The sequence below is a fragment of the Tyto alba genome, unplaced genomic scaffold (genome assembly GCF_018691265.1).
Source record: "Tyto alba isolate M040663 unplaced genomic scaffold, T.alba_DEE_v4.0 Super-Scaffold_27, whole genome shotgun sequence".
In the NCBI taxonomy this organism is placed as follows: Eukaryota; Metazoa; Chordata; class Aves; order Strigiformes; family Tytonidae; genus Tyto; species Tyto alba.
The window spans coordinates 14236077-14260749 of record NW_024881301.1 but is presented as its reverse complement, the minus strand read 5'-3'; the positions used below and the strand labels follow the sequence as shown (position 1 = coordinate 14260749).

At 38.5% G+C, this 24673-nt stretch overlaps 1 protein-coding gene across 4 annotated transcripts in view; it reads left to right on the top strand.

Annotated features, from left to right (window-relative positions):
* Positions 1 to 23337, top strand: part of PTPN2 (protein tyrosine phosphatase non-receptor type 2) — a 32796-nt gene extending 9459 nt beyond the window's left edge. For 2 of the 4 annotated variants that reach the window (XM_042798172.1, XM_042798173.1), the window contains 7 exons: positions 1725 to 1825; positions 2441 to 2539; positions 3687 to 3824; positions 11098 to 11307; positions 12717 to 12875; positions 16604 to 16794; positions 18356 to 21645. In XM_042798172.1, coding sequence (XP_042654106.1) covers positions 1725 to 1825; positions 2441 to 2539; positions 3687 to 3824; positions 11098 to 11307; positions 12717 to 12875; positions 16604 to 16794; positions 18356 to 18563 — 1106 coding nt within the window. In that variant the 3' untranslated portion in view covers positions 18564 to 21645. Of the gene's footprint in view, positions 1 to 1724; positions 1826 to 2440; positions 2540 to 3686; positions 3825 to 11097; positions 11308 to 12716; positions 12876 to 16603; positions 16795 to 18355; positions 21646 to 22978 lie in introns of those variants that run through there. The other 2 variants (XM_042798174.1, XM_042798175.1) reach the window with 2 other exon arrangements.
* Positions 23338 to 24673: the final 1336 nt, after the last annotated feature.

Genomic DNA, 24673 nt, shown 5'->3' with positions numbered 1-24673 from the left:
AAATCCCAGTCCTTAACAAAAAAACCAAACCCCAAAAGTAGTAATTTACTGTTCACTTCTTTCCTTGAATCCAGCAAAATCCTCTTTGACAGTTGTCAATAGCATATAGATGAGGGAGAGTATTAAAAGCAGGTCAAGATCTAGTAAATGTACTTTTTCCAAGTTTCCAAACATATGGAAAGCATTTATAAAATCATATGAGCCGTCCATAGAACAAGAGTCTAATTCAGTAACTATTTCTTGATTCTCATCAGCTTTTCCACTTATCTGGGGTCACAGTCAGGGATTTCTTAGATAAGCCTTGTGGTGTATGGACTGGATGTGATATAGGGAATTAATCTGAGTTCAGCTATCATAGCTGCACTGAGTGTGATACTTGGTAGTTGCTTATGTCAAAACTCAACTGACTTTGTGCGTTTTCCAAGATCTTTATCAAAAAGAGATTAGCCTTTTGGTGCATGAATGGGACAGGGAAAAGCGGGCTGACATCTTAGCAGCTGTGACATCAGTCTGCACACCGAATGAGTTGTGTGGGTTAGACCAGGTGAACCTAGGTTAAAAACTGGCATTGCCCCATAATTCATTCTGAGCTCTGTCAGTTTCTTTATGGAATGTCTTCTATCTCTTCCTGAAATGTGTTGAAGTCTCAAATTCATTTTGGTTTGCTATTTTTTAGTTACTCTTCTCTTAAACAGTCTGTCTAGACCGTTGAGCTTCAGGGGGTTTGGAGTCAGTTGGATCTGATTTCCTGGCATGCAGTTGTGTACAAATTTTAAACTAAAAATGTTGTTTATTTAATACAGTTCTAATAAATGGCTGAAAGATTACTTACCGTGAACAAGTCTGATTACCTAAATGTCTCCTAGAGGGGGATAAATCACATACTAAAAGGTACTAGAGACAGTCACAGTGACTTTATCAGACTGTCATACTAAAACACTGTGTAATAATCTTCCTCATTATTATATTTTTAAACGGAGTCCTTTGCTTGCCTCTGCCATAAATAGGGGAATCTTCTGTCTTGCCTGTGTAATCATGAGCGACTGAAACTGTGTAATTAGATTAGGCTTTTTTTTAACTGGAAGATTTATTAAATAGGTACATTTTTTTCACAGTCCCCTTCTTTATATTTCTAATTTGTATGTTATCAAACAATAAATTACAGGGAAAATTAAATGGATCAAATCTTGGTCTGAATTACAGCAAGTATATATTTTTCCTTTTGTTTTTTAGCTGTGTGAGTTTAACTTTATGATTCTACCTCAACCTATGAAACTCCAGTTCACCAAAAATCTCAGAATTCTGAACTTAAAGGGAACCATGCAGGAGAGTGATCTGATGTGATAGGACAGTGCTGCCTGGTGTGGGTTGTGATGCTGTTCTATTAAGGAAATGCAACTGTTAAGGGATGACTGTGAGCATCTTGGTGTGTGTGGGAGGGTTGTTTTGTTTGGTTGTTTTTTAAAGAAAACTGGATATTCCAGTTTTCTGAGCAGCTTCTATTAATAGCTGCCTGAAATTAATCTGATAGAACGATGAGGGGAGAATGAGACAGGCAGTTATCAAAGTTACATGAGAAATTAGTTTCACATATGTTTGTAGTTTGCCATTTGGTTAGTACTGCAGAATTTATTTCTAAATGCTTATCAGACCTAAACTTGCGTGTTAAGAGGATTCATCAAGATGGGTGCCTCATTAATTCTAAATGTTCTTTTGAATTTTAGATGATCATAGTCGTGTAAAACTGCAGAACACTGAGAATGACTATATCAACGCCAGCCTAGTGGTCATAGAAGAAGCCCAGAGATACTATATTTTAACACAGGTAAGTAATACCAATTACTAGGCTGTTATAGGAATTGAGAATCTGGGGGAGGGGGATTTGTACAGTTGTAATTGTATTTGGATGGTTCCTTGTCTCTGTATTATATACATCTCATACTAAGTGCCTGCTTGATCTAGTTGTGAACATACTATTTTATATGTTAAGAAAAAGCTAAAAGGAATACTTAAATGTGAATAATTTACTGCATATAAGGCTTTTCAAGAATTTCTTGCTCTTTCCTTCAGTTCTTTTGGAAATAGGTTGCAACAGTACTTTTACCCCCTATTTCACTTGTACCTTCTGAGCATGCCTGCAGTAGCTTTTCTTCTAACAGCACAATAGCATTGATGCCCAAACTGACATATCTCTTCCCTGAGTTCTTACTGTTTTGTTGTTTGTTTTTGAAAAACCCAGAACCAACCACTTTTTAAGTTACTGGAATGATCTGTGCAGTGTGGTTACTTTCTTGCCTGTCATTTCTGTCATTCTATTAATAAATTGTTTAAACTTTTCAGAGGAAGACTTTTTCCTGTTTCACACAGTGAACTATTAACTGTGTTCGAATAGTGCTTTGCCTATACATTCTCACACCCACTTTTTTTCTTTACCCCACAGGGTCCACTACCTAATACATGTTGCCATTTTTGGCTAATGGTATGGCAGCAACAAACCAAAGCAGTTGTCATGCTGAACAGAACTGTTGAAAAAGAATCGGTAAGTAATATTAGGCCTAAAACTATAAAGTTAGCCACGTAATTTTAATACAGTTGAACAACGTTTGATAATTATGTTAAAATAACTAACAGACTTTCTCACTGGTGTACAGCATAACCTGTATTTAATCAAACACTAAAGTGGTGGAGCTAAGACAGAAAATTCAGTTTGGTGAAATCCAGAATGGTGAAAGTAACACCCTGAGAAATTAGGATGTACAGACAGAAATAAGATGGAGTAGAAGCAGTGTAAGATACTCTAGAACAAAATGGAAGGTGGGAAAACAAAGTTTAAATTGAAGTATCTTTAGACTATTTCCTCTAAATTTAAGAGTAGTGTATTTTGTTACATAGTTATCTTGTTTGTAACAATTGAAGACAAGCTGCTGCCCAGCAACTGTCAAACAGATCTAGTTATTTTTGACTTTTTTACAGCGGGTGGTATACGTGCAGAAAACACGAATCTTCAGTTATGATGTAGTTTTTCTGCTAAGGTGCCTAAAACCACTGTAGATTTTAGTTATAAATGCATGTCATATGAGGTTTATGGTTTTTCTTCAAAGTAGATTTGTTAGTGAAAAAGATTTGACTAGTCCATTGAAAAGCCACTTATTTTATTAATGCAAAAATTTTCCTACAGAAAGTTTGAGTGCAAGGTAAGAGCATTAAAAAACAAGGGACAGTTTTGCATTACTTTGTTAGTTCTTTCTGTTTCACTAGAGTCTTCCTGTATTCAGCAAGCCTTGGTAAAACTGGATGTGTTACATCAGTTATGTAAATGTGCAGGTGTGCACATCAGAAATGGAGGGGGGAAATGTGGTTGAAATAACTGAATAAAGATCTCTGTTCACTATAGAGAATTGGAAGGGAGAGAGGGAGAAGGGTTAAGGTATACCTCAAAACATGCTAGCCCTTTGAAAGAAAGCATAAACAGATAAAGCAGGAATGGATAATAGGTTTGGAAACAGTTGTAGTAACTTGTCTGTAAACATTAGGGACTTTGAGAATTCCTCAAACTGGAAGCAGGTACTTGAGTCTACTGGATTGAATAATAGGGTCTCAGAATCTGCTCATGCAAATCCCAAGATACTAGGATACTTAACGAGATTTTTTTTTCCCCATTTTTTTTTTTTTTTTAAATACATTAGGTGAAGTGTGCACAGTACTGGCCAACAAAAGAAGAGGAAGTTATGACATTCAGTGAAACAGGTTTCCGTGTGAGGCTAGTATCTGAAGACGTCAAATCCTATTACACAGTAAATCTACTGCAATTAGAAAACACCAACGTAAGCTTTTCTCAGTCTGTATAGCTGATATCCCTGGGCTTAAGTATGTAATGAAAAACTGTTTAGCTTATTGTCACTGCGGGTTTGTTTGAGCCTTCACACTGAAAATTTTAGCACACTTTGCTTCTGATAATGTTGAAGATGTACGTGTGGCATATAATCAAGTGAGTTAGACCTGAATTAATCTATACCTTAGAAGAGATAACAGCTTCATCATTTTTATACTTACATTTTCCATTTGACAGTACCTTAACATGCTGAATTGTAATTGTTGGTAGCGATGATTCTAAGAGGAGCTGTAAGAAATACCCTAAAAGGAGGAACCCTGGAGTTGAAAATTCTGACTACTTCTGGGTATCAGAAATCAGACTCAGTAATTACTGGTTTTTAATGGAACTTAGTTTTCCATATAATTCAGTCCAGCTGTCTAAGTCTTTTGGGGGAGGGGTGATTACCACCTGTGGATAGGTAACTTTATCTCCTCTTGCTTACCTCCCGTTTTGCTCCGCAGGACCAACCATCCTTTTCTCTTAAAAATTAAGCACTTTGACAATTTAATCAAGTTAAGCTCAGAAAAATTGTTCCTGGCCTGAGCTTGGGTTGGAATTTGCTGCTTCTGTTTCAGAGCTGAAGACAGGATTGAAGAGCTTGTCTGTTTGTTCCAGCTATGTCTTGTAAGATATTCTCTCTCCCTTATAAACCTTGCCTTATATTAATTGAAAGTGCTCGTATGGCAAGTTTTACTCAAAATTGTCTTGTCAGTGGATTTGGGAAAGGAAAGCTTGAAGATGCTCCTTTGCATGTTGTTTTATACAACTAAACATTGATCTATTTGCTCAAAATAATTCGAATTTATGGTAACTATTAATGGTACTTTGAGATAATGTTTGTTAATTTGAAACCTCCCTCATGAGATCAACATTATAAGACTTGGCATGTTGTTCCTTGGTCTAATCAATTTAAGAAAAGCTTTATGAAATTCTCTCCTGACCTGAAGAATTTCTGTTTAGTTCTTTGTTTATTGACAGAAAAGGCAAAGAAAAAAAAAAATAATAATGCTTGCAAGCTAGTGCCTGAGAAAGAATAACGCTTCATTTTGGAAAGCTGAGGCAAGTTTTCCCAACTATTGAAAAGGCTTTTTTGTGAAATTGTCTGGCTGACATTGGCCCCTGATCATAAACTTCCTGTTTTCAACGGATGCAATTTTCATAATATGTGTATGTTTGGACGTAATATTAGCTGGAAAATGCAGAAATCCTTTGAGGAACAGCACAACGTACATGATAGCAGACTTTTGAGTTGGAGCTACTGATCACTTAATTCTCTGGGTTTGCTTTGGACTGGTAACACAAGCTCATCAGTGCTGTACAGAGTTTCTTGTAAATAAGATGTAAATCAGTTTCACAAATACTTAGCAAACTTACTGTATTGAATTTTTACTTTAATGCCCTAGGACTCCTGTAAGGCTCCACTGAATGTTAACTCCAAAGAATAATTTTTATATAAAACAACTACAGGAAAGAGACCATACTTGGTTACTCAAACAGAAAAACTAAATAGTTTCTGGAATAACACTGTGAATGTTAAGTGCAGCCTTCTGTAAGAATTTGATAATTACGCCATAAAACTTGTGGGAACTGAGTATTCACAGTAACTTGAAATGTGAGCTTAACTATGTTTATACAAGCTATTCTGGAGGGGACTTTGGTGGAGGCAGAGTAATAAGACATTTAGCCACTTGACGCCTGGAATATAAGATGACTCACAAAGTATACTCTGAATTCCAAGAATACTTAAGGAATTTTAGTATTTCCTTGAAAACAGAGAGAACTAGAATTCTCTTTATACTATAACCATTCTGAACTTAAGTAAATTTGTGTTGCTGCAACATAACCAGAACACTTACGTATGAAGATAAAGTGCTTGTTTAATGTTGTTACCAATGAAGCAATCTCTGGATATTTGGTTGTTCTCAGTGGTGGTGTTTTTGTTTTGTTTTGTTAAAGATCAGTTAGAAGTATAGGTGGGGCTTTGGGGGGAGGCAGTGTTTAGATTTCAGGATTAGATCAAGGCATTTGGTGGTTTGATTTGTTTATATCTGTTCTAGGCAAATATTTGGTTTTGCTGTTAGGGCTACTGTAGTCCAATAAAGCTTTGGAGAGGACATGGTGTTTATTGGTATCTTTCCAAAAGTTTTGAAAGTATTTCTAATGTGCTTTGTCTTGTTAGTGATTATTGTAGAATTTCCTTAGTTTTTGCCTGACCCAGTCTGCATTTTAGAATATGGAAATTTGAAGCTGCCTTTCCACCATAGTTCATTATGTGTCCTCCATTGTTTTGTTGGTGTCAACTGCCAGCTCTTCTGAACGTTGACAGCTGCTTTCTGCTGTCATTGCTGAGCTTCAGAAAGCTCCCTGAGGAAAGGTGGACTGTGAAGGCTTCCACAAACCCTTGACTCAGTTGGAAAATAAGGGTAGAAGGAAAATACTGTGCTCGTGTTAAAAATTCATAATCCTTTATGTGCGAAGCTATTGCATGTCTGTGGTTTGAATTAAAGTCTCCCAGTATACTTGGGGAAGTGATAGGTGTTTTGAGAGACTTAGGTTAAATCTGTAAAATAACCTTATTGGCTGAGGTTGCAAAGTTTTGCGACTATTACCAGAGTTGTTAGATATCAACAGTTAACCTCTGGAAGACTCCACCTTGTGTTGAATATGTATTTGTGTATTGTTCTTTATTGCTCCTTTTAGTTTTCATTGTCACAAGTGTAAGTACTGGTCTTTAGAGGAAGAAAACTTCTGTTTTCGGTAACTTCTGATGTGGCAACCCACGTAGCCTAGAGAAAGATACAGTGTGACACAAAATGAATGCTTATAAGCAAAACCCCACTAGGTTGGTACTGGCGAATTCAGGGGAGCTATGGGAGGACAAATGAGCATTAGTACTTGAGGGAAACCAGGGATTGACTGGGTGAGGAAATGGAGTAGTGGAAAGGAACTGAAATTGTTGGAGGAACCTTGATGAATGTATCTCTGACTGAGTTCCTAGAAATAAGAGTGTAACAGTTGAAGAAGAGGTTTGGTAAGAAAATATTTGCTGGAGGAGAAAGGACTGGAAGAGATGAACTAGATCTGATGTGACACTGGTGGTTTGATACTTTAGATTAAGCACCATTAATAAACCCCAAGTGGAATCTTGAGTCCTCTGCAAATAGCAAATATTTGGAAAAATCCATCAGGAAAATGGATTCTCAACTTAGTACCAAGCCTCTGTGTGGCCACTGCTGTCAAATTGGGGTGATGCAAGTCTGCTTACTGGCCCTCACTGTCCAATGCTGTGGATGAACCAGGAAGAGTCAGTGTAGTTCAGGAAGATGAGATTTGCTTTGGTGCTAGTTGACAATGTCCCAACTTTTTAAACATACTGAGAAGGTCTTTTGTTTGTGCAAGCAAGCAATCTAATAGCAGACAATATTCTGGGATCTCGTGGTATCTTTGTATATAGATGTGTATATGTATGTAATTCCTATAGTGTTTTGAAGGGATTTCTGAAACATGGCATACGCTAGCTTTTAAACTTCTGGGATGTCCTCATATTATTTTGTTGTACTGCAACAGGGGTTAATTTTGGTCTTCATGACCACAGAAATAAGACCGAGTTGTTAGGAAGGGCGTAAGGGCATTGGTGTCTAACTGAAAAGGAAAACCCATACTCACTTGAATGTCAAGTGTTTTGAAGATTCAATTGGCATAATTATTACCATGTTGACTTACGGGATATGCACTAGTTACTAAAAAAAAACCAAACCCAACAATGTTTGTGGGGATTATTTGGCCCCATTATCTTCACTGTCATTTTTATGTACGTTTTGAAAACCATTTTGCCAAGTATTAGAATGAACAAGTAGAAGAGGTGGTGATAAAAGTTGATTTAAGATTTTGAATTTCAGTGCTTAGAATATTGCTCTTACAGCATGCCTTCCCATTATTATGCGATCAAATTAGTTGTTAATGCGCTTAGGCATGATCATTAAATACAGGACCAGTATGGGGTTGTAGGTATATTTTATGCCTTCATATGTTAGGCCATTTCAGTAGCCCTTAAACTATGAAATTAAGGCTTTTATTAGTAGTATGTGAAATTTGACAGACCAGCATTTTTCTATCTTCACCTGCTCTACTTGACACTGAAAGCGTCAACTGCCTTTAAGCATTTCGGTAGTATTTTATTCATGTTCATACTCTCAAGTGACTGAACATCCAGAAGTTGTTCCAAGATTTTTGTACCTTTCTGTTTTGAGTGATTGGATAGTCACTGTAAAAAGGTTATGACAAGTCTTGTTTTGATGAAGGTTAATCTAGTGGCATTATGTTATTCTTCTGCTCAAGTCCTCGTGGGTGTCTGCTTGTAACCTGGAGCGTGGCTTGTGGTTTGATGGTCCTTTGATTATTCTGTTAGTGTTGCCAGCAGTCAGTGGAGAACTGTGCAGTGTGGTGGTAGCTGAGTTTATCAGTTTTAGCTATGTTGATCATTTACTGAAAGCTGATCCCAGTAGTTCGTGAAACTTTCACTAGAATTGTTTGACTGATTTGAAAAGTTATTTAAATGTTGTCCCTTGATTATTCAAGGATTTTTTTTAATTTTTTTTTTGGTAGCTAGTCTTAGGGAATAAATCTTGGAAGAATATGTTGTTGTTACCATAGAGTAAGCTGATCTTCAGTTACCATGCAGAAATACGTTCCCTGTGTATAACATACATAAAATTTTATATTAGTGCCTGAGTCCTGAAGTCCAGCTTTTTTCTTTAAAAATATATCTAGTTTCCTGGTAACACTTTAAATTAGTTGTTCTTTAGAACTGAATTTCTGTCCATCAGCAGTTATGAATCTTCAGGAAGCCAGAACTTTTCTCATTACTGTCCTGCATCACTTCACGTAATGCATGGCTCAGTGAGAGGGGGAGTTCTGTAAAAAAGGGTGGTACAGATGATCACACAAAGACAGTATTTCAGCTGTACAGCTTGACTGCCAAGCACCACTTGAAAGAGCCATTCTGTTTAAGAGAGAAAATGTGGGAGGTTTGAAATATTCACATGAGATTTGGCTTTAGGATTAGAAATTGCAAGTTCAAAGACAACCAGCCAGTTCTGGTGCCCTCATGAAGAAAGATGAAGAGACTAGGTGTTTTTAAAATGAGCTGAAGGGATGGAAAACTGGGATGGATAAAGCCTTTATACAGTGTAGGGAGGGGAAAAAAGTAATTCTCTGGGTTAGAGCTGTATGCAGTGTACAACAGCACTGTTTAATCTCTCATTTAGAAATACTTATTTTCAGATTAGTGTATGAGAAAGGTGCTTGATACAGTATGGGATTTGGAAAATAAAAAAACAAACAAGCAACCCACAGATCACCTTTGTTTTCTATAGATAAGGGTATTTTTGCCTTCTTGAGGTATAAGGGAGGCATTCATCTGGAATGATATTTAAGAATCTTGAGGGGAAGTGGGAGAACGCTCCATTACCACCTCAGAGCATCATCTAGATTCACAAGAAACGACTTTAACCTTTGCTTTACCTTGTAAGTGCATTTAGCTCTTATCTCCAGTTTTCCTCTTAACTTTGTGAATTGATGAGTTATTTGTCTTAGAAATACAGGAAAATGCGTAACAGTGTTACCTTCTTTAAAATTCTGTAATTTCCATGTTTCTTATAAAAAAATGTATCTTCATGATTTTTAAACAAACAGGTCATTTCAGTTGATTAGTGAGTTAACTTACTAGGTAAAAAAACAGGTACAGAAGACCAGTAAGATGATCTCAGTTGAAAATGCAAACTGTGGGGTTTTTTGTTTTTGTTTTTGTTTTTGTTTTTTTTTTTTTTTAATGCTTTGCTCCAGACAAATAAGAAAGGGAAATCCCAGTGTATTTACACAATTAAAGATTTCCACTCCGCGCCTCCCCCCCCCCCCCCCCCCCCACTTTGAAGTCTTACTGTGTACCCATTTTCCCAGTATGATGGATCAGACTCTCTTCTCCTTGTTGAGCTCTTAGCTGAAAGACAAAATATTCCAGGAAGATAAGCGTGCATTTGAGAGTAGCATGAGTCATGTTAATATCCACTGTTTTCTGTGAAAATATTGGCAGTCTTGCAGTATCAGGCACTGAAGATGAAAAAGAAAATGGGAGAGTGTTTTTGTTACTGTGGTAACTATGAACTGGATTATTTTAGTTTCACAAAGGAGTTTCGTAAGTTGTCCTTCATAAGATGTTGAAACAGACTGAGCAGATGAAAGACAGTAGAATTTATCTGAATTTCATAGCTGTATCTTACTGTTGCTGAAAAAGAAGAATAGCTTTCCTGGAATACATTGATATGTAAAATCTTGTGTTCCAACTTTGTGGACGTTTATGTAGGTTTAAATTCAGGTGGAAAATAAGATGAAATTGAGGGGAGGGTAAAAATAGCTGGATCTTTCTAAAATTCCTGAGCTAAATCACTGATCAAGTTTTCTCAAAATGACTATGGCAAGGAGTAGCATTTAACATCAGGTCTGAAGTAAGTTCCATAAAAATATGATCCAAATTTGTCATCGAAGCTTTTTGGATATATATAAACTCTCTTGCTGTCGTTTCAATACTTAGAGTTAGTTGGTTGTGTCAGGAGAGGAGCTGCATGGTTCTAAAACAACTGCATGGTTTTAGAATCCTTTCTTACTTACAAATAATTAATATGTCTAGCAAAAATATTGCTAGACATCCTGCTGTATGGGTTCTTATAGGCCTTCTCCATAAAGCTTCCTGTTCCTCCCCATAGTGTAGTTAGTATAAAGGAGATGCTAATACCTCTTGACATTAAAACTTGGCTCTGAGCAAGAGTGGAGAATGTTTACAATGCTGATAGGTATTTTTTTCAGTCATATTAACGTGAGCAGTCTAATAACTGCTGTCAGCCATTAAGCTTCATTAATGGCAGAAAAAGAAGAAAATTTGGGAGCAAGTAGTAAAGCGAACCAAATAGTATATTGAAAGTTCGAGGGGAAGAAATAAATGTGTATGTTAATAACTGCAAAGGGGAAAACTACCAACTTGAATGAAAAACTGTTTCAGGTTGCACTGTTGGTTGTCATCCAACTTGAAGCAAATTATTGGATTTTTTTTGTCTAAATGGGAGGTTTAAAATAGAAAATGGCTATTGATTCAGATTGGGGAAACATGTGCTAACTAAATGGAAGAAGAATACTTTCTAGTTGTATTGTTTATTTGTTTTCACTTCTAGAGTGGTGAGTCCAGGATGATCTTTCATTTTCATTATACTACATGGCCAGACTTTGGAGTTCCTGAATCCCCGGCTTCATTCCTGAACTTCCTGTTTAAAGTCAGAGAGTCTGGTTCCCTCAGTCCTGAACACGGGCCTGCAGTCGTTCACTGCAGTGCAGGGATAGGACGTTCCGGCACGTTTTCATTAGTAGACACTTGCCTTGTCCTGGTAAGTATTTGTTCATGTTCTCTGTCACCTCTTCCCTTCTCCTGACACCCTGCCTCCTTTCCCAGTACAGGCTTTTTGGTCAGAAGGCTTTAAAAACATTCATGCCCGGGAAAACTTTAATTAAGACTTTATGCTTTTTCCTTCACATATTTTGATGGTTTAAAAACACAGCTCTTGAAATACATTTACAGATCCATCTTGAAGCACATTACACATTTTCCAAGCTTCCTGGAAAATAAATAGTAAGCATTCTTTTGCTTTTATATAAGATATGCTTAGAAAAAATTGAGGTTTTCCTCTCTTTAATATGAGCTTAAAGTTAGGCTTGTGAATATGTAAGTCTTTTTCTCTGAACATGGAGTATCTTGCAAGTCTGACAGGCCCCTTTTCTTAAGGTTGCAGAAAATTGGTATCTGAACTAGGATGAGAACTTGGGCGTGCCCCTGGATCTCATGCAGTGTGTAATGGAGGATGGTGCAGTTTCCTTAGCTGTGCCAGCCCCCGGGAGGGGGGGCTTGGTAGCCAGGTGCAGTACCACATGAATGAGTAGGTTTTTTGCTTATTTGGTGAGCTGCATCACCTATAATTGCTCATGACTTGAGTGAACTTTAAATGTTAAATAATACTTAAAATCTCTATTTTTTTTTGTTGATTTTTAGAGTCCAGCCACAAACTTCTTGTTTTTGGCTGTGCTTGGTAACAGTGAGAAGTGCAGACCAGGGTTATATGTAATAGGATTTTGTTTAAATTACAAGATGCTTCTGGTTTGGTTAGGTCCTCTCAATTATTTTTTTTTATTTTCTCTTCATTTTTATGCATTTTGAAAATCACAGGTGTATATTTTAATGTAAGTATACTTAAAAAATCAGAAAAATGACAGTGAACATTGCAAGAAGTGCAGGTATGTAGTTTAAAGCACCTCGTGAACATAGTGTGGGGACAACTGTGTGCATTGTGCAGACTGGGGATTCTGCTTTAAATAAGGAAACTTGTTCCACATTCTGTCATTCCAAATTGTTGTTCCATTCAGGAGTAGTAGAAAATGCTGCTTTATGGTTCTGATTCTTATAGTCCTATTTCAAAGTACAAATACATGGCCAAATAAAATCAAGCATATCTAAATTTCTTAATTTTAAGACTTGATTATAGAGCATTGGTTTATTTGGTTAATACATGATCATTGATTTTGTTCATAATAAGCTTGATTAACCATTAGATGGTTAACTCTTTTCCTGTAAAAACAATTCAGAAGTCATTTGAGATGTTAATTTCATATATAACTAGTGGAAATATAATATGAATAAATAGATTTTTAGATTTAATTTTATGACTCGTTTTTACTGGTAATTATTTTTTATATGTTGTCACTATCAGTAGCAATGATGCTTTTGCTGTAACTTTCTTTACAGATGGAGAAAAAAGACCCATTTTCTGTAGATGTTAAGAAGGTATTACTGGATATGAGAAAATATCGAATGGGACTTATTCAGACTCCTGATCAACTAAGATTTTCATATATGGCCGTAATAGAAGGAGCAAAATTTATAATGGGGGATTCAACTATACAGGTAAATGTTTAGCTCTGTGTATTTAAACATAAACAAGTAGACTATTAACAGTAGTTAAGAATGATCTCCAAACTATTTTAAAACATGTAACTTTTTGTGGGTTTTAAATAATTTGCCTTTTTCAGTAGATGCCTGGAAGGTATTAGAGGGTATCTGATCAGAGCCTTCTGTCAGCTAAATTTATAATCCTATGTATTTGTCCCCTCTTAGATAAAATACAAAAATAACTTGTACTAATGCTTCTTCTAAAAAAAAGGTTCAGTTGGTATATTCAATATTGAAAAGCAAAAGTACTGCCCAGAATCACTTTGAAAAGATAGCAAGGATCTTTTTAGGATTTCTTGATCTTTGCTATATATTTTTCTAACACTGAAGTTGCCCGATGCTACTGATCAGGTTTATTAGTAGAGTTGCCTTTTTTTTTTTTTTATCCTTTAATATTTGTGTTATAGTTAGTAGAATCTAGCCAAATATAATGAATTTTGGGGTAAACAGATTACCAAATCTCACCATTTTATCGGTGTGGCTTGCAGATGTAACAGTAGCTACAGCTATTTTAAATGGCTGGAGCTAGGTGGGAGGGAGAACTGGGAGGAAAGGCTGTAAAACAGACTTAATTTTATTTTTATATGCTAGGGCTGTGCTATTTTGTTGATATCTTAAAATCATGAATGAAGGCGATAAAGTAAAACACATTTCCTCTTTTCTGTGGTTCTGGTAGTTGTCAGATTCTTCTCTTAGCAAGTCAAGAAACATTTGTCAATGTATATACAGAAATAATTTTGCACAACTACTAATAAACACTGAGGTAATGTGCTGCTGGTCTGATACCTGCACCATGTGCCTAGAAGACTGCATGGTTCATCCTAACTACAGCGATTTATCCTCTTTATTTTCTGGAAGCTGTTTCTGGTGGTATGAGGGTTTTCTTCTCTCTGATTTTTCTTCTTTGATTTTTAAAAAGCCATGCTCCAAACTGTGAGCAGCTCTGGTTCCCACGCTTAGCCATCTAGATCACGGGATTTCTTCTTTCTGGATACAAGGGAGCATTGTCAACTCCGAATACTGCTTGTCAGGTTCAAATGTGCTATTCCTTCATACTAAGAGAATGCCTAAGAAGGTACACTTCTCGTTTGTTCTTTTTTCTGGTTAGATTGTCCAGATGGTCTTTCCTAAATCAGTCTTTCCTGCAGTGCAGTCATTTGTCTTGGTGCTTTTCTCTTTAGGCCTCAGAGTCATGTGCAGAAAATCAATTGGCAGTACTTAACAGGAGTATTTCTCCTTTCGAGGTCAGCTAGGTCATTTTTTCCCCTTGTAGGGAACAGTTACAGTGTCCAGAGTGCAGGCGGTGTTGACTTCTCTGCACTATTGATGGGGAGGGCATGAAGTCATTGAATGCTTCTCTAATACGACATTACCCAAATGTCAGTCTCTGTCATCTCCATGGATGTCAGAAGTCAGTAAACTGTGCAGACAAACACAACATACGCTTGAATCTTTACTTGCGTACAGCTAGTGGCTGCAACTGCAACACTTGGGGGGGGGGGTGGGGGTGTGAGGAGTCTCTTCCCCTTGTTTAGCCCCTCTGAGAAGGGAAGGATCATACTCACCTAGGGCGCCCTGAAACCCTGCAGAGGTGGGTGGTAGGTGTGCTGCTGCGTGGTGCCATAACTGAAGCATTACTTGCTTTCTAATTGTAGTACAGCACTGCACTATATAAAATGGGTGAGCTGGAACAAGATTTAAGTTTTCATTTCTATAAAATTCCTTTGTAATAAACGTAAGTTAATATTGTTTCAACAACACAGTAGAAAAACTGTTTCAGAAAAATCTGTTGAAGTGAGTGGTCTCTGGAAAACAAATTTGTGGCTTTGAAAGAACAAAGATGGTTGAACCGGTTAGATCTGTAGATGGGTTTTACAGACAGAGAACAAGAATATTCTAATTTTGTACTGAAAATTGTGAATCCAAAACCTATCTGACATTCACTTGGTTTTGTCAATTGAACATCTTAATATGCCTATCTGTTGTCTCCTTTAATTCCAAGCGGCAACACAGGCCCTAAGTCTTAGCTCCCCTACACAGGCATTTTGGTTTTAATCTTAAGGACAGTTGTATTTCTTAAATCAAACTTGGTCACTTCTTTGTTTCTTCCAGACTTAATTTCATAAGACGTGGTGTAGTACGTCAGTTCCTGAGATATATTTTTGTTGCTTTTTTTTGTAAAGTTGCAGGTGCTATCATAAAATGGCAAAGGTGATTTAGCCACACAATCCTCCTTGTCTGTCTGTTGTACATTATTTTACCAGTCCTGCCATTCACATAGTCTTGTCTTAGGTAGTTAAACTTAGAATTACCAGCCATTTGAGCTATTGCTACTACAGGTTTAAAATAGAATTCTTGGTGGGAAATTCCTTCTGTTTGACAAGAGTAGTAAATTTATCTCTGATTTCAGTTCTTGTGTGGCTTGTCACTCCAGATGTAATCAGTATTTATCCTAGCCATCAAGTCCCTTATGGACATCAACCATGTCTTCCAAAAGGCCTTTTTCCATGACATGAAGAGGGACCTGCTAAGTGGATTTCCATTTGTTAGTGGCTGTTTTGTTTGTTCCCCACCCCTTCCTTTCTTCTTTAAGACAAAACAAGGGAAGCCTCTGAGTGAAGTGTCTTGCTCATGAAGACTCCCTTTGTGAATTTCAGATTTACACTGCAAGCTCCTCTGCAGTGGAGGTGTTGGTTCATTTTTAAAGATCATTCTGCCAGCAGTTCATTTATATGTAGCTCTTGAAGTTTGATGTTTAGTTTAGACCAGCAGTTCTGAATTCATTCCAGAGATGAGAATCTAACAGTTGTTTCGTGAAGAGTCAATTTTCAATTAATCTTTCTTATCATAGACATTTAAAAGTAACTGATTTTTTTTTTTTTTTTTTCCCCCTCAAGGTGTTCTATATCTTTATAAACTGGCTGATTTTGTGTGAGAAAACGATTGGGTTTTAGGGACAATTCTTTTCCTTCCTGTTACCTTTCTAGCTTTTTTTCCTGCATAAAGCTTTGTTGCAAGAAATCCTTCAGTCTATTCATCATTAGGACAGTTACCCATTAGGACGAAGATCTAGCAAACCAGTTTTAATTCTGATCTTTTTTTCTTTTTTCTTCTCGTCTCTTCAGATTACTTCTCAAAACAAGGTGAATATCTGTTTTGTGATGCAGTAGATCTCAGGGCTAACGGACCACAAGGTGAAATAGGAGCCTACAACTTTGGCATAAATAACCCTAGTTTGTTTTTTTTCATTGGCTTTACAAATTTCTGCAGTTTTCTCTTTTTAGGCAGTTCTTGCACACAAGGTCCTACTGTGTTTTGGAGCCATGAAAGGTAACAGCACAGTGTAGGCGTGTAGAGAGTAGAGGGAAATGGAAAGTGCTGGACAGTGCAGGACTGTACAAGACAAGTTGCTTCCTCATTGTGGAGCTACTGTGGACAGTACAAACCCTGTAGTGGCCTCATACCTTTATGGTAGCATCATCCCAGAGAAATATAAAGAGAGATCACTGTTGGAGAAGATGCATTTTCACCTAACCTTATTTCTTCATCTAGCTTTTTTTTTTTTTCTTCTTCATCTAGTAGTCTCTTTAATCTACTTCTGTGACTGTTCTGCTGGATGACATCTTGGGCAAAGAGGGCCTTCAGTGTCAGGGGGAGTGTTTGAAACGTGTTCTTGTTCGCAGAAACGATGGAAGGAGCTCTCTAAGGAGGACCAAGCTCCAAGTTCTGAGCAGTCTCCTCCACACCCAACCAAAATAACCACAGAGAAGTACAATGGGAACAGCATAGGCCTGGAGAACAAAGATCAAATGGAGAAAATAAATACTGACCTGGCCACTAAAGTTCAAGATATCACAGATGGAAACATTGAAAGGTAGGTGAGATGAAGAAACTGTTCAGAAGGCAGATATGCTCTCTTAAAAGGCTCGATTACTGTATGCTTTTCTTATCGTAAGAAAACTTAAAGATCTTTCTTCAGTAGACAGAAAGGACAGGTGGTATTTGACTGTCTTATTTAATTACTTTTAAAATACAGTTTCAGTTGTTCTTTATGATTAAAATTTTATTGTTTAAAGGTCAAGAGAAGAAAAACAAATGTCTAATCAAGGCAGCTAAACCTCATGCTTGAAAGCGTTTTCCTACAGACTGTGACCTGTACTGTGCAGTGTGAGTTCGGTCCTGAAAGTGCCCAACAGAACTCGATACTGATGTTTAAATACAATGCTAACTTATGTTTGGAAAAATAGATACCTCAGAAACACAAAGTTTTTATCACCTGCCACTTTCTGTATGGTGATTGAAATTGTGTCACTGAAGCCGTATGCCACCCTCTGCTCACGTTAAATCTACCCCTGTGAATAGATCTCTGTGGTTTAGCTGTGTCATGTGAATTTGTGTCTCAAGTTCGTCTGCCTCGTGAGTAGCACCGCCTCAGCTGTGAGCTGTTGTACCAGGAATTACCATCCCAGCTGCTGTGCTGCGAGGCTCGGGCCTGCCTGCCTCAGGCTGGGCAGAGCGAGGGCTGAGGCCTGCGGTGCGCAGCAGGCGGCAGCGCCTGCCCTGGAGCGCCGCAGCCTCAGGTGAGGTGCAGCAGTTCAGCGTAGATAGGCCGAAAATCTGGAATGACAGATGGCTTACTGAACGCCCTGATGAGCTTAGCTTTCCACGTCTTTATGATGAGTCTTGAGAGAGACTGACAGCAGTTCTGTAGGTGCTTGGAGCCCCTCACAAGCAGGGCAAGGGACATGAAGGTGTGAGTGTGGTGTTGGTGTGCTAGGGCTTGGACAGTCAAAGTGTTTTTTGTGTCAGCGTCACACTTGCTTAGAGATTGTGAGGATACTTTTGGAGAGAAGAATTACAAGGTGGCCCTCGTAAGTGTAACAACACACAACTGACCTTTAGCCTGTGTTATTTGATCGGGATTTGGTTTACAGCCTAAGATGAGCAGCATTAAATCTGCATGCAGACATGAGTAGGTTAGGATGAATACATCAGGGAGGCTAGTGTGAACTCTGCAGAGGTAGCATACACTTAAATACTATAAATGTTTGCATGTGGTACATGACATGGCATACAAAAGCAGCCTCCATGCAAAAAATTGCAGCCACCAAACAGGGCTCTGATGGGGGTGAAAGGCAACTTTGGATAATTAAGTTAATTCTGTTCCCTGTTGAACATGTAGGTCAAATACCATTTACATCTGTACATATGTCATTTATTTCATGGGGCTTCACTGACCTGAAACTGTCCACATCAAGGTGGTTAAAACAGAGTAAAGATTGCTTGGTTTAGAATTTATACACTGCTGCCATACGCTACTGGTGGGTTGGTTAACTCTTGGGGGGATGTTGGGAAGAGGTTTATTTTAGTATTTTAATAGCCTTTTTTCCTGTTGTACAATTTAAGATTTTCCCTATTTTTCCTTTTTCTTTAAGTACTGTCCGAAAACGACTGAGAGAGGATAGAAAAGCTAACACAGCGCAGAAGCTGCAGCAGATGAAGCAGAAGCTAAATGAGACTGAAAGAAAAAGAAAAAGGTGGTTATATTGGAAACCTATTCTCACTAAGATTGGGTTTGGTACACTGATTTTAGTTGGCGCTTATTCTTGCTGGAAAATGTATTTTCAAGAACATTCCTTGTAAGTAAACAGTAAGCCTGTCTGCTCCAGCAGCTAATTTTGCTGCATGTTCATGACTAGGGGTGTGACTTTAAGCAGTAAACTCCTTCCACCTGGAATGGGTGCAGACCCTTACATATGATAGAGGAGTGATGTAAACTTGATCATATGTCAACATCTCAGGACTTTCCACTGCAGGTACTTAGAAAAAATGAACTGCTGCCCCCCAACAAAGTTGATGGTTTTTGTTGAAAAGAGCAGGTACAAACTTGCTGCAACTGTTTATACACTTTTTAAAATGGTGTTCTACCAGATCTTAAGCAAACCCTGAACCACAGAGGTTTAGGTGCTGAAGGCTGTCTGGATTTAAATTTACATGCCTGACATAAGCAATAAACAGTGTTGTATCATTTACATTATTAATGCAAATAAGTTATCCTTAAATGTGTGTAATGTGTAATGTACTAGTGACATGAACATAAACATTTTATATTCTTATGACCTAGGATAAATATATTTTATAATTGCATATTTAATCTTTTTGTAGTTCACTGTACTTTTAAAAGCTCAGTTTGTACAAATTTCTGACCAAAAAGAATTTGATTTTGAAACTAAATGTAATTATAGTTTGTGCATGAAAATAGTAGTGCAACCATTCCCCATATTTTGACTCTCCAGTTTGATATGAGCAGCTAGGGGTCTGATGAAGCACTTAACAATTTCTATTCTGTTAATTTGCATTCCTTATTTATTTTTTTGTAGTTTTCATTATTTAAGGCTTGGAAATTTGTTTGGGTTTTTAAAATTTTTTTAAAGGCTTTTGAGATCTTAGCCCCCACTGAAAAGCATACTGTTAAGTTGATTAATGTATTCAGACTTCAACTACTGCTTGAAGGCCAACATTGTTAAAGTTCTGACATTCCATTAAATGTGAAACGTAATGTTTTGTGTGTCTATAGATTTTAATTGCTAGAAAGAATAAAATTCATTCATCAGTAATAGGTGTAGAAAGCACATCAAAGGAGACTATAGTTGGACTTCCAAGGGTGGTTGTGGTAGAAAACAAACGTTGGTAGTAATCTCCTGTACCCAGTATGTTCTGCTGGATGAGCCACTTCTGTAACTTCACAAAGTCTGGAACTGCTTTTTGGGTTCCTCAGCACGGTGTTAAAACACTTCATGGCTAGTATTTTGGGAATACCAATGCTACAGGTACTTTATTGGAAAGGGACTGCTCAGTAATTTTAGTTGGGCAGTAGCACTTCCTAATAGTAATTCAACACAAATCACGTTGTCCTTTATATTCTCTTTGAATATAGAGGTGACGAGTGGCTCTGTGTAGTTTGCTGTCGTTCAAGTTGAGACCTAATAATTTGTAGCATTGGACTGCACTTTGAAACCTGGATTTTATTTATTCAAGCGTTGCCTTGTTGGGTGGCTTCAGAGAAGTCTTGTTTTCTCCCTCCATCTTCCTAGCTTGGTTGTTTTCTGTTGGGTGTGGGGGTTCTTTTTTCCTCTCCACTGCCGTGCCACCCCCTCCCTTTTGTAAAGCACTTAGTGGATTTACTGCTGAAAAATACTAAAAGAGCTTGATAATTACTTTACTCCTTACCCAGAGGAATTAACTTGAAAGGTTTCCAGTATGTTCAAGCTTGGTAGTAACATACCAGGCATGGAGCCCAAATAGTCTGACATTTACTATGCAAAGCTAAGTTGAGTCTTCTACTCTTTGAAATTCTCATTTCACAATAGCTAATACTATTTTGGACTATGCTGTTTATATAGTAAACAAATGCTTAAGGGTCCCGATAAGGAAAACAAGTGTAGTTTCATGCAGTTCTGAATTTGGGAAATTGTGCGTCAGTAAAACAAGACAATTTGTCCCGTGGCATTATTGACCGACTGTGCAGCTCAAATGGCAGAATGACTTAGTGACTGCTGGGACACAGGGTAGGCAGGCAGCTTGCGTATTTTAGGACATTTCATAATTTTTACAACCACGGTAACTTTTAGCCAACAAGAGGCTTGGCAAAAGATTGTTTGTTTGTTTTTTCTGCTTTGAATTGGGAAGACAGGTTTTTCAGTATCAGCTATTACTGATAGTAGGTGTAAATATATGTGCCTTATAAAAGATATTTTGGTTATGGAAGAACACGTGGAATGTAATAAAATGCTTTTGTAACAGAAATAGTCCAGATTTTAACCTAAATAATTAAAAGCAGCTAAGGAAAAAGGGCAGGTGAAACCTTCACTGAAACCACACTGTCATTTATCACCTTTCTGTTGGCATGAGAGAGATTTCCTGGGCCACCAGTATCGTACAGACACTGAGCTTTTAACTGTGGCTTGTCAAGTTGTCACTTGAATTTTTTCCTGATTCCATCTTCTAAATTCTGGCCTTTTTGCTCGCTGGATCCTGAGCAGGCATTCCTCTTTCTGGGTGGGGCAGGGCTGGAGGGGGCCATCTTACATCGTCTCGCACTTCTTGATGCAGTAAAGCAGGACTTGCACATTCAACAGTTGATCTGTAAAAACTTGGTTCGGTTCCATGATTGTATCTGTCTTGAGAGTCTAACTGTTAATAATTTAAGAACCACAAAGTGATACAGGTTTTGGGCAAAACTGTTTTGTACGGTGAATTGTCCGTGACAGTGTGGGCGTAGGAAGGGAAATTAAACATTAGATCCCTTAGTACATTCCAGGAGATAATTTGGATAAAACTCTTCTTTCTGGTCCGTCAGTAATCCTTAAAAAACAAAATCTGGGGGAGGCTTGTTCTCTTTACTGCAAACTGAGCCCTTGTGATGCTTTGTTATTCTGTAGGATTTAAACTTGCAGCAGTTTTGCACAACTTGGATATTAAGTAAGAACAAGTACAGGCCAAAATGAAGAGCTGTCGATCCCAGTGACCTCTATCGTAGGAAATGCTTAAAGAAAGACTAAAACTGATGGACGTGCCTTCTGACCCCTCTCCTGCCTCTCCCCACCCCTGTTTCTGACAAGCTGCTGGCTGGTCCTGCGCTGCTTCTAAAATGCTGTTGCACTCGATTCAAAGTGTTCCCGTGTCGGGTTTTTCCCTCTGTTCTGGAAATACATCAGTCACAATATTTGATGCGTAGTGGACTTCCTTGAATTTGATTAAACAATGTTTGACTCTCAGATGAGCACTTCTGTATAAATCATGCACGTTTTTATTAAAAAAAAATCACTAACAAACATTTGGACCTCTGTTGCAAGGGGTTTGCAATCTTGGAATTGGTCCTTGAGATTTTCTGTTTATGTTCTTGGTGCAGGAACAGTCCACTTAGAGTGATGGTACATCTGTATTTTTTTTGGAATGTAATAAGTAATTTAATTCAGCATGAAATAGTGATTTGAAAGAAAATTACAGGCTAATTTTATGGAAGTAAGATGTTGCAAGTGAAACTTAGCTTATTTTGTTAAACCTGGAGTGAAATGATTTACTGACATCAATTTATATCCCAGTGAGAAGGGAAGAGGTGTAAATGTGTATGCATGTACGTGTGATTGGATTGTGCGGGCAATTAAAAAGCCTGGCTAGCTTTAAGTTTAATGAATGTTAACCAAATTATTCGGTTTGCTGTTTGGTGTTATGGTGAAGCTTGGGTCACTTGAGGACTGCACAAGCAACTAAATTAACGATGACAAAAGAGAAAGTCTTCTGCATGGCCAAGTGGCTTAAGTCAGAGGACGAAATTTGCCAAGTTGACGTAACACACAGTGGCCTTCCTGGGCTTTTTTGTTTTCCCTGGAGGCTTTAGGTCAGTCTTTCATTTTTATGTACAAAAAATAAATATGTTCAAAATTGCACCTCTGTCCGAGTCTTTCTTTAAATTGGAAGGATAGATACTTGGAAAAAAACCTTCAAATGTGTCTTAATTGATCAGAGCAAGCTGCTCTCTAAATCAGTGCAGTGCTTGCAGAATTTAGCAGCATTTCACTTGCAGTAGCTTGTAAGTACCAAGGTCTTTTTCTGTGTTCCTCTGAGCAGAGCCTCACCTTCCCTTAAGAACGAAATGCCCAGGGCTGGGATGTCTCCCTCGCTGCGAGAAACCTTTGCCTGGAAACGCTCGTTTCCACGCGGCTGCGCCGGGGCTGTGGGTGCGGGGAGAGGCGGCCCAGGGGACTCCCGCGGTGCTCGTGGTGCCCTGCCTGAGGAGGTGGCTTGCTGGACTGAGGCCTCTACGTGAAGCTCTCCAGCAAGTTTGTGCCTCAGGAATGTGGGGAAAGCAAGGGCTTTGCAGGCGTGCTTGCTGCGGGCCCGCAGGAGTCAGTAGTTGCTGCAGGGAGTGCATGAGAAGCTGTTCGGTGTCTGTAGGGAATTGCAAACCCGCTGTCTGATTTTTTTTTTTTTAATTATTTTTTTGTTCCTGTGCTGTGTACTGAATCGGTGACTTTCTTTTGCGTTGTATGTCGCAGGCCGAGACTGACTGACACCTAAGCCTTCGAGACTTGTGAATATTCTGCAGCTATAAACTGCAAAGTATTGACATGCAAAGCGAGACATGAACCCCTCTTCGGGAACAAAAAGCGAGGTCTGTTAAGTACCGAGAAGACCTCAGTTATCTGTTTACAGCGTAAACTGCATCGAGGGGATGAAGACCACCAGCAGCGTGCTACTTTGCAAAACAAAATAATTTGCCATCTTGTGTTTTTATAATGCCGGTATTAATGTAGAAAGATGTAAAAGAAATAATTTAGGAAATATTTTGTTTTGTACTGCCATTCTTACTGTATTTTTATACTTTTTGGCAGCATTAAATATTTTTTTAAATTGACAATATGCTGTTGTGTGCGCATTGTGTTAGGGAGAAACTGTTAAGAGCCTGTTTTGTGGAAAAAGAAATGTTTTGCCTTAAGGTTTCCTGATACCCTGTCTTAACTGGAAAGTGGCAAAGCGATTAGAATGTGCTTTATGCAAATATTTTCATTAATGCTAAGTATTGTAGTTTGAGCTGGGGGAACTCCTGCACGTTTCTTTTGTAATACACCACGAAGAATATTATTTTATTAATCTGACCACTTGGTTTGGTAATCCTTCTGATGTTTGCTATAAAATACGCACAAGATGTTCCCAGTCACTTTGTGAAGGGGAAGTGTTTGGTTGGTGGTGCTGTAATGGGAGGGAAGGTGGGAAATCTGACCTCTCACCGCGCAGGGTCAGGCCGGGCACGGAGGCGCAAAGTGCTCAAGGTCAATGGTGTCCCTCATTAAATGGGTTTCGCGTTGTGTCCTGGCCGTGTGGTCCATGTATGGCGTTTCCCTTCACGTTGCCCCGGGCCAGGCAGCGGGATGGGAGGGGGGCAGGCCGGAACGGTGCCTGCGGGAGGCCCCTGCAGGGCTTCCAGCCCTGTGCTTTCTGCCCCAGAGCTGCCCTCGGCTCTGCGCTCGCTCCCCTTCTCCGGCAGTTACAGATGAAGCTCAATTCACCAAAGATCTGTGTTTAACAAGGCTGTCTAAACTAGGACGTGGTGGGGTTTTATATGTAATTCGTATTTTTGTAACAGGGTTTTGTGCAAATCATACAGGTGCTGAAAGCAAACTCGGGAAGAGGGGGCAAATCTGGGCTGCCGAAGGCTGGTTTTGCTCAAATGAGCAGCAACCTGCAATCTTTACTTGGTGTTGAGGCTTGTTCATGAAAGCAACTGTATTCAGAGTTGTGTTTAGCTTGAAGGTGAATCAGGGCAGTACTTAATGCCATTACTTGAGCTAAATATTGTGCTTGATTGCCCCTAGCTTGAAATAGTTTAAATCACCGGTATCTGGTTTGTCTACATATTTTAATTTCTGCAGATGATTAGTGGCGTTTCTAGCCTCTGTTGGAAGAGAAACAACATCCCAACTTGATTCAGCTTTCATTTTCAAGCTGGTGCAGCTGTGAGGCTGGCAGTGTTTATAAGGAGCCAAAACCACTGCAATCAACCCAGTTGTCTGGTCCAGGAACGGAGCCTGTTTATACCAACTGATACATCTCTGGGTACGGCCTTCAGCCGCTCGTGCCTTTTGCCTTCAGCTGTGATTTGGGTTTTCAGTGGTTTTGTCCTCTGAATTGTGGGTCAGCATAAGGTGTGTGACTCCTGGAAACGCGCACCTGTGCCTGCTTTGTGTTCTCTT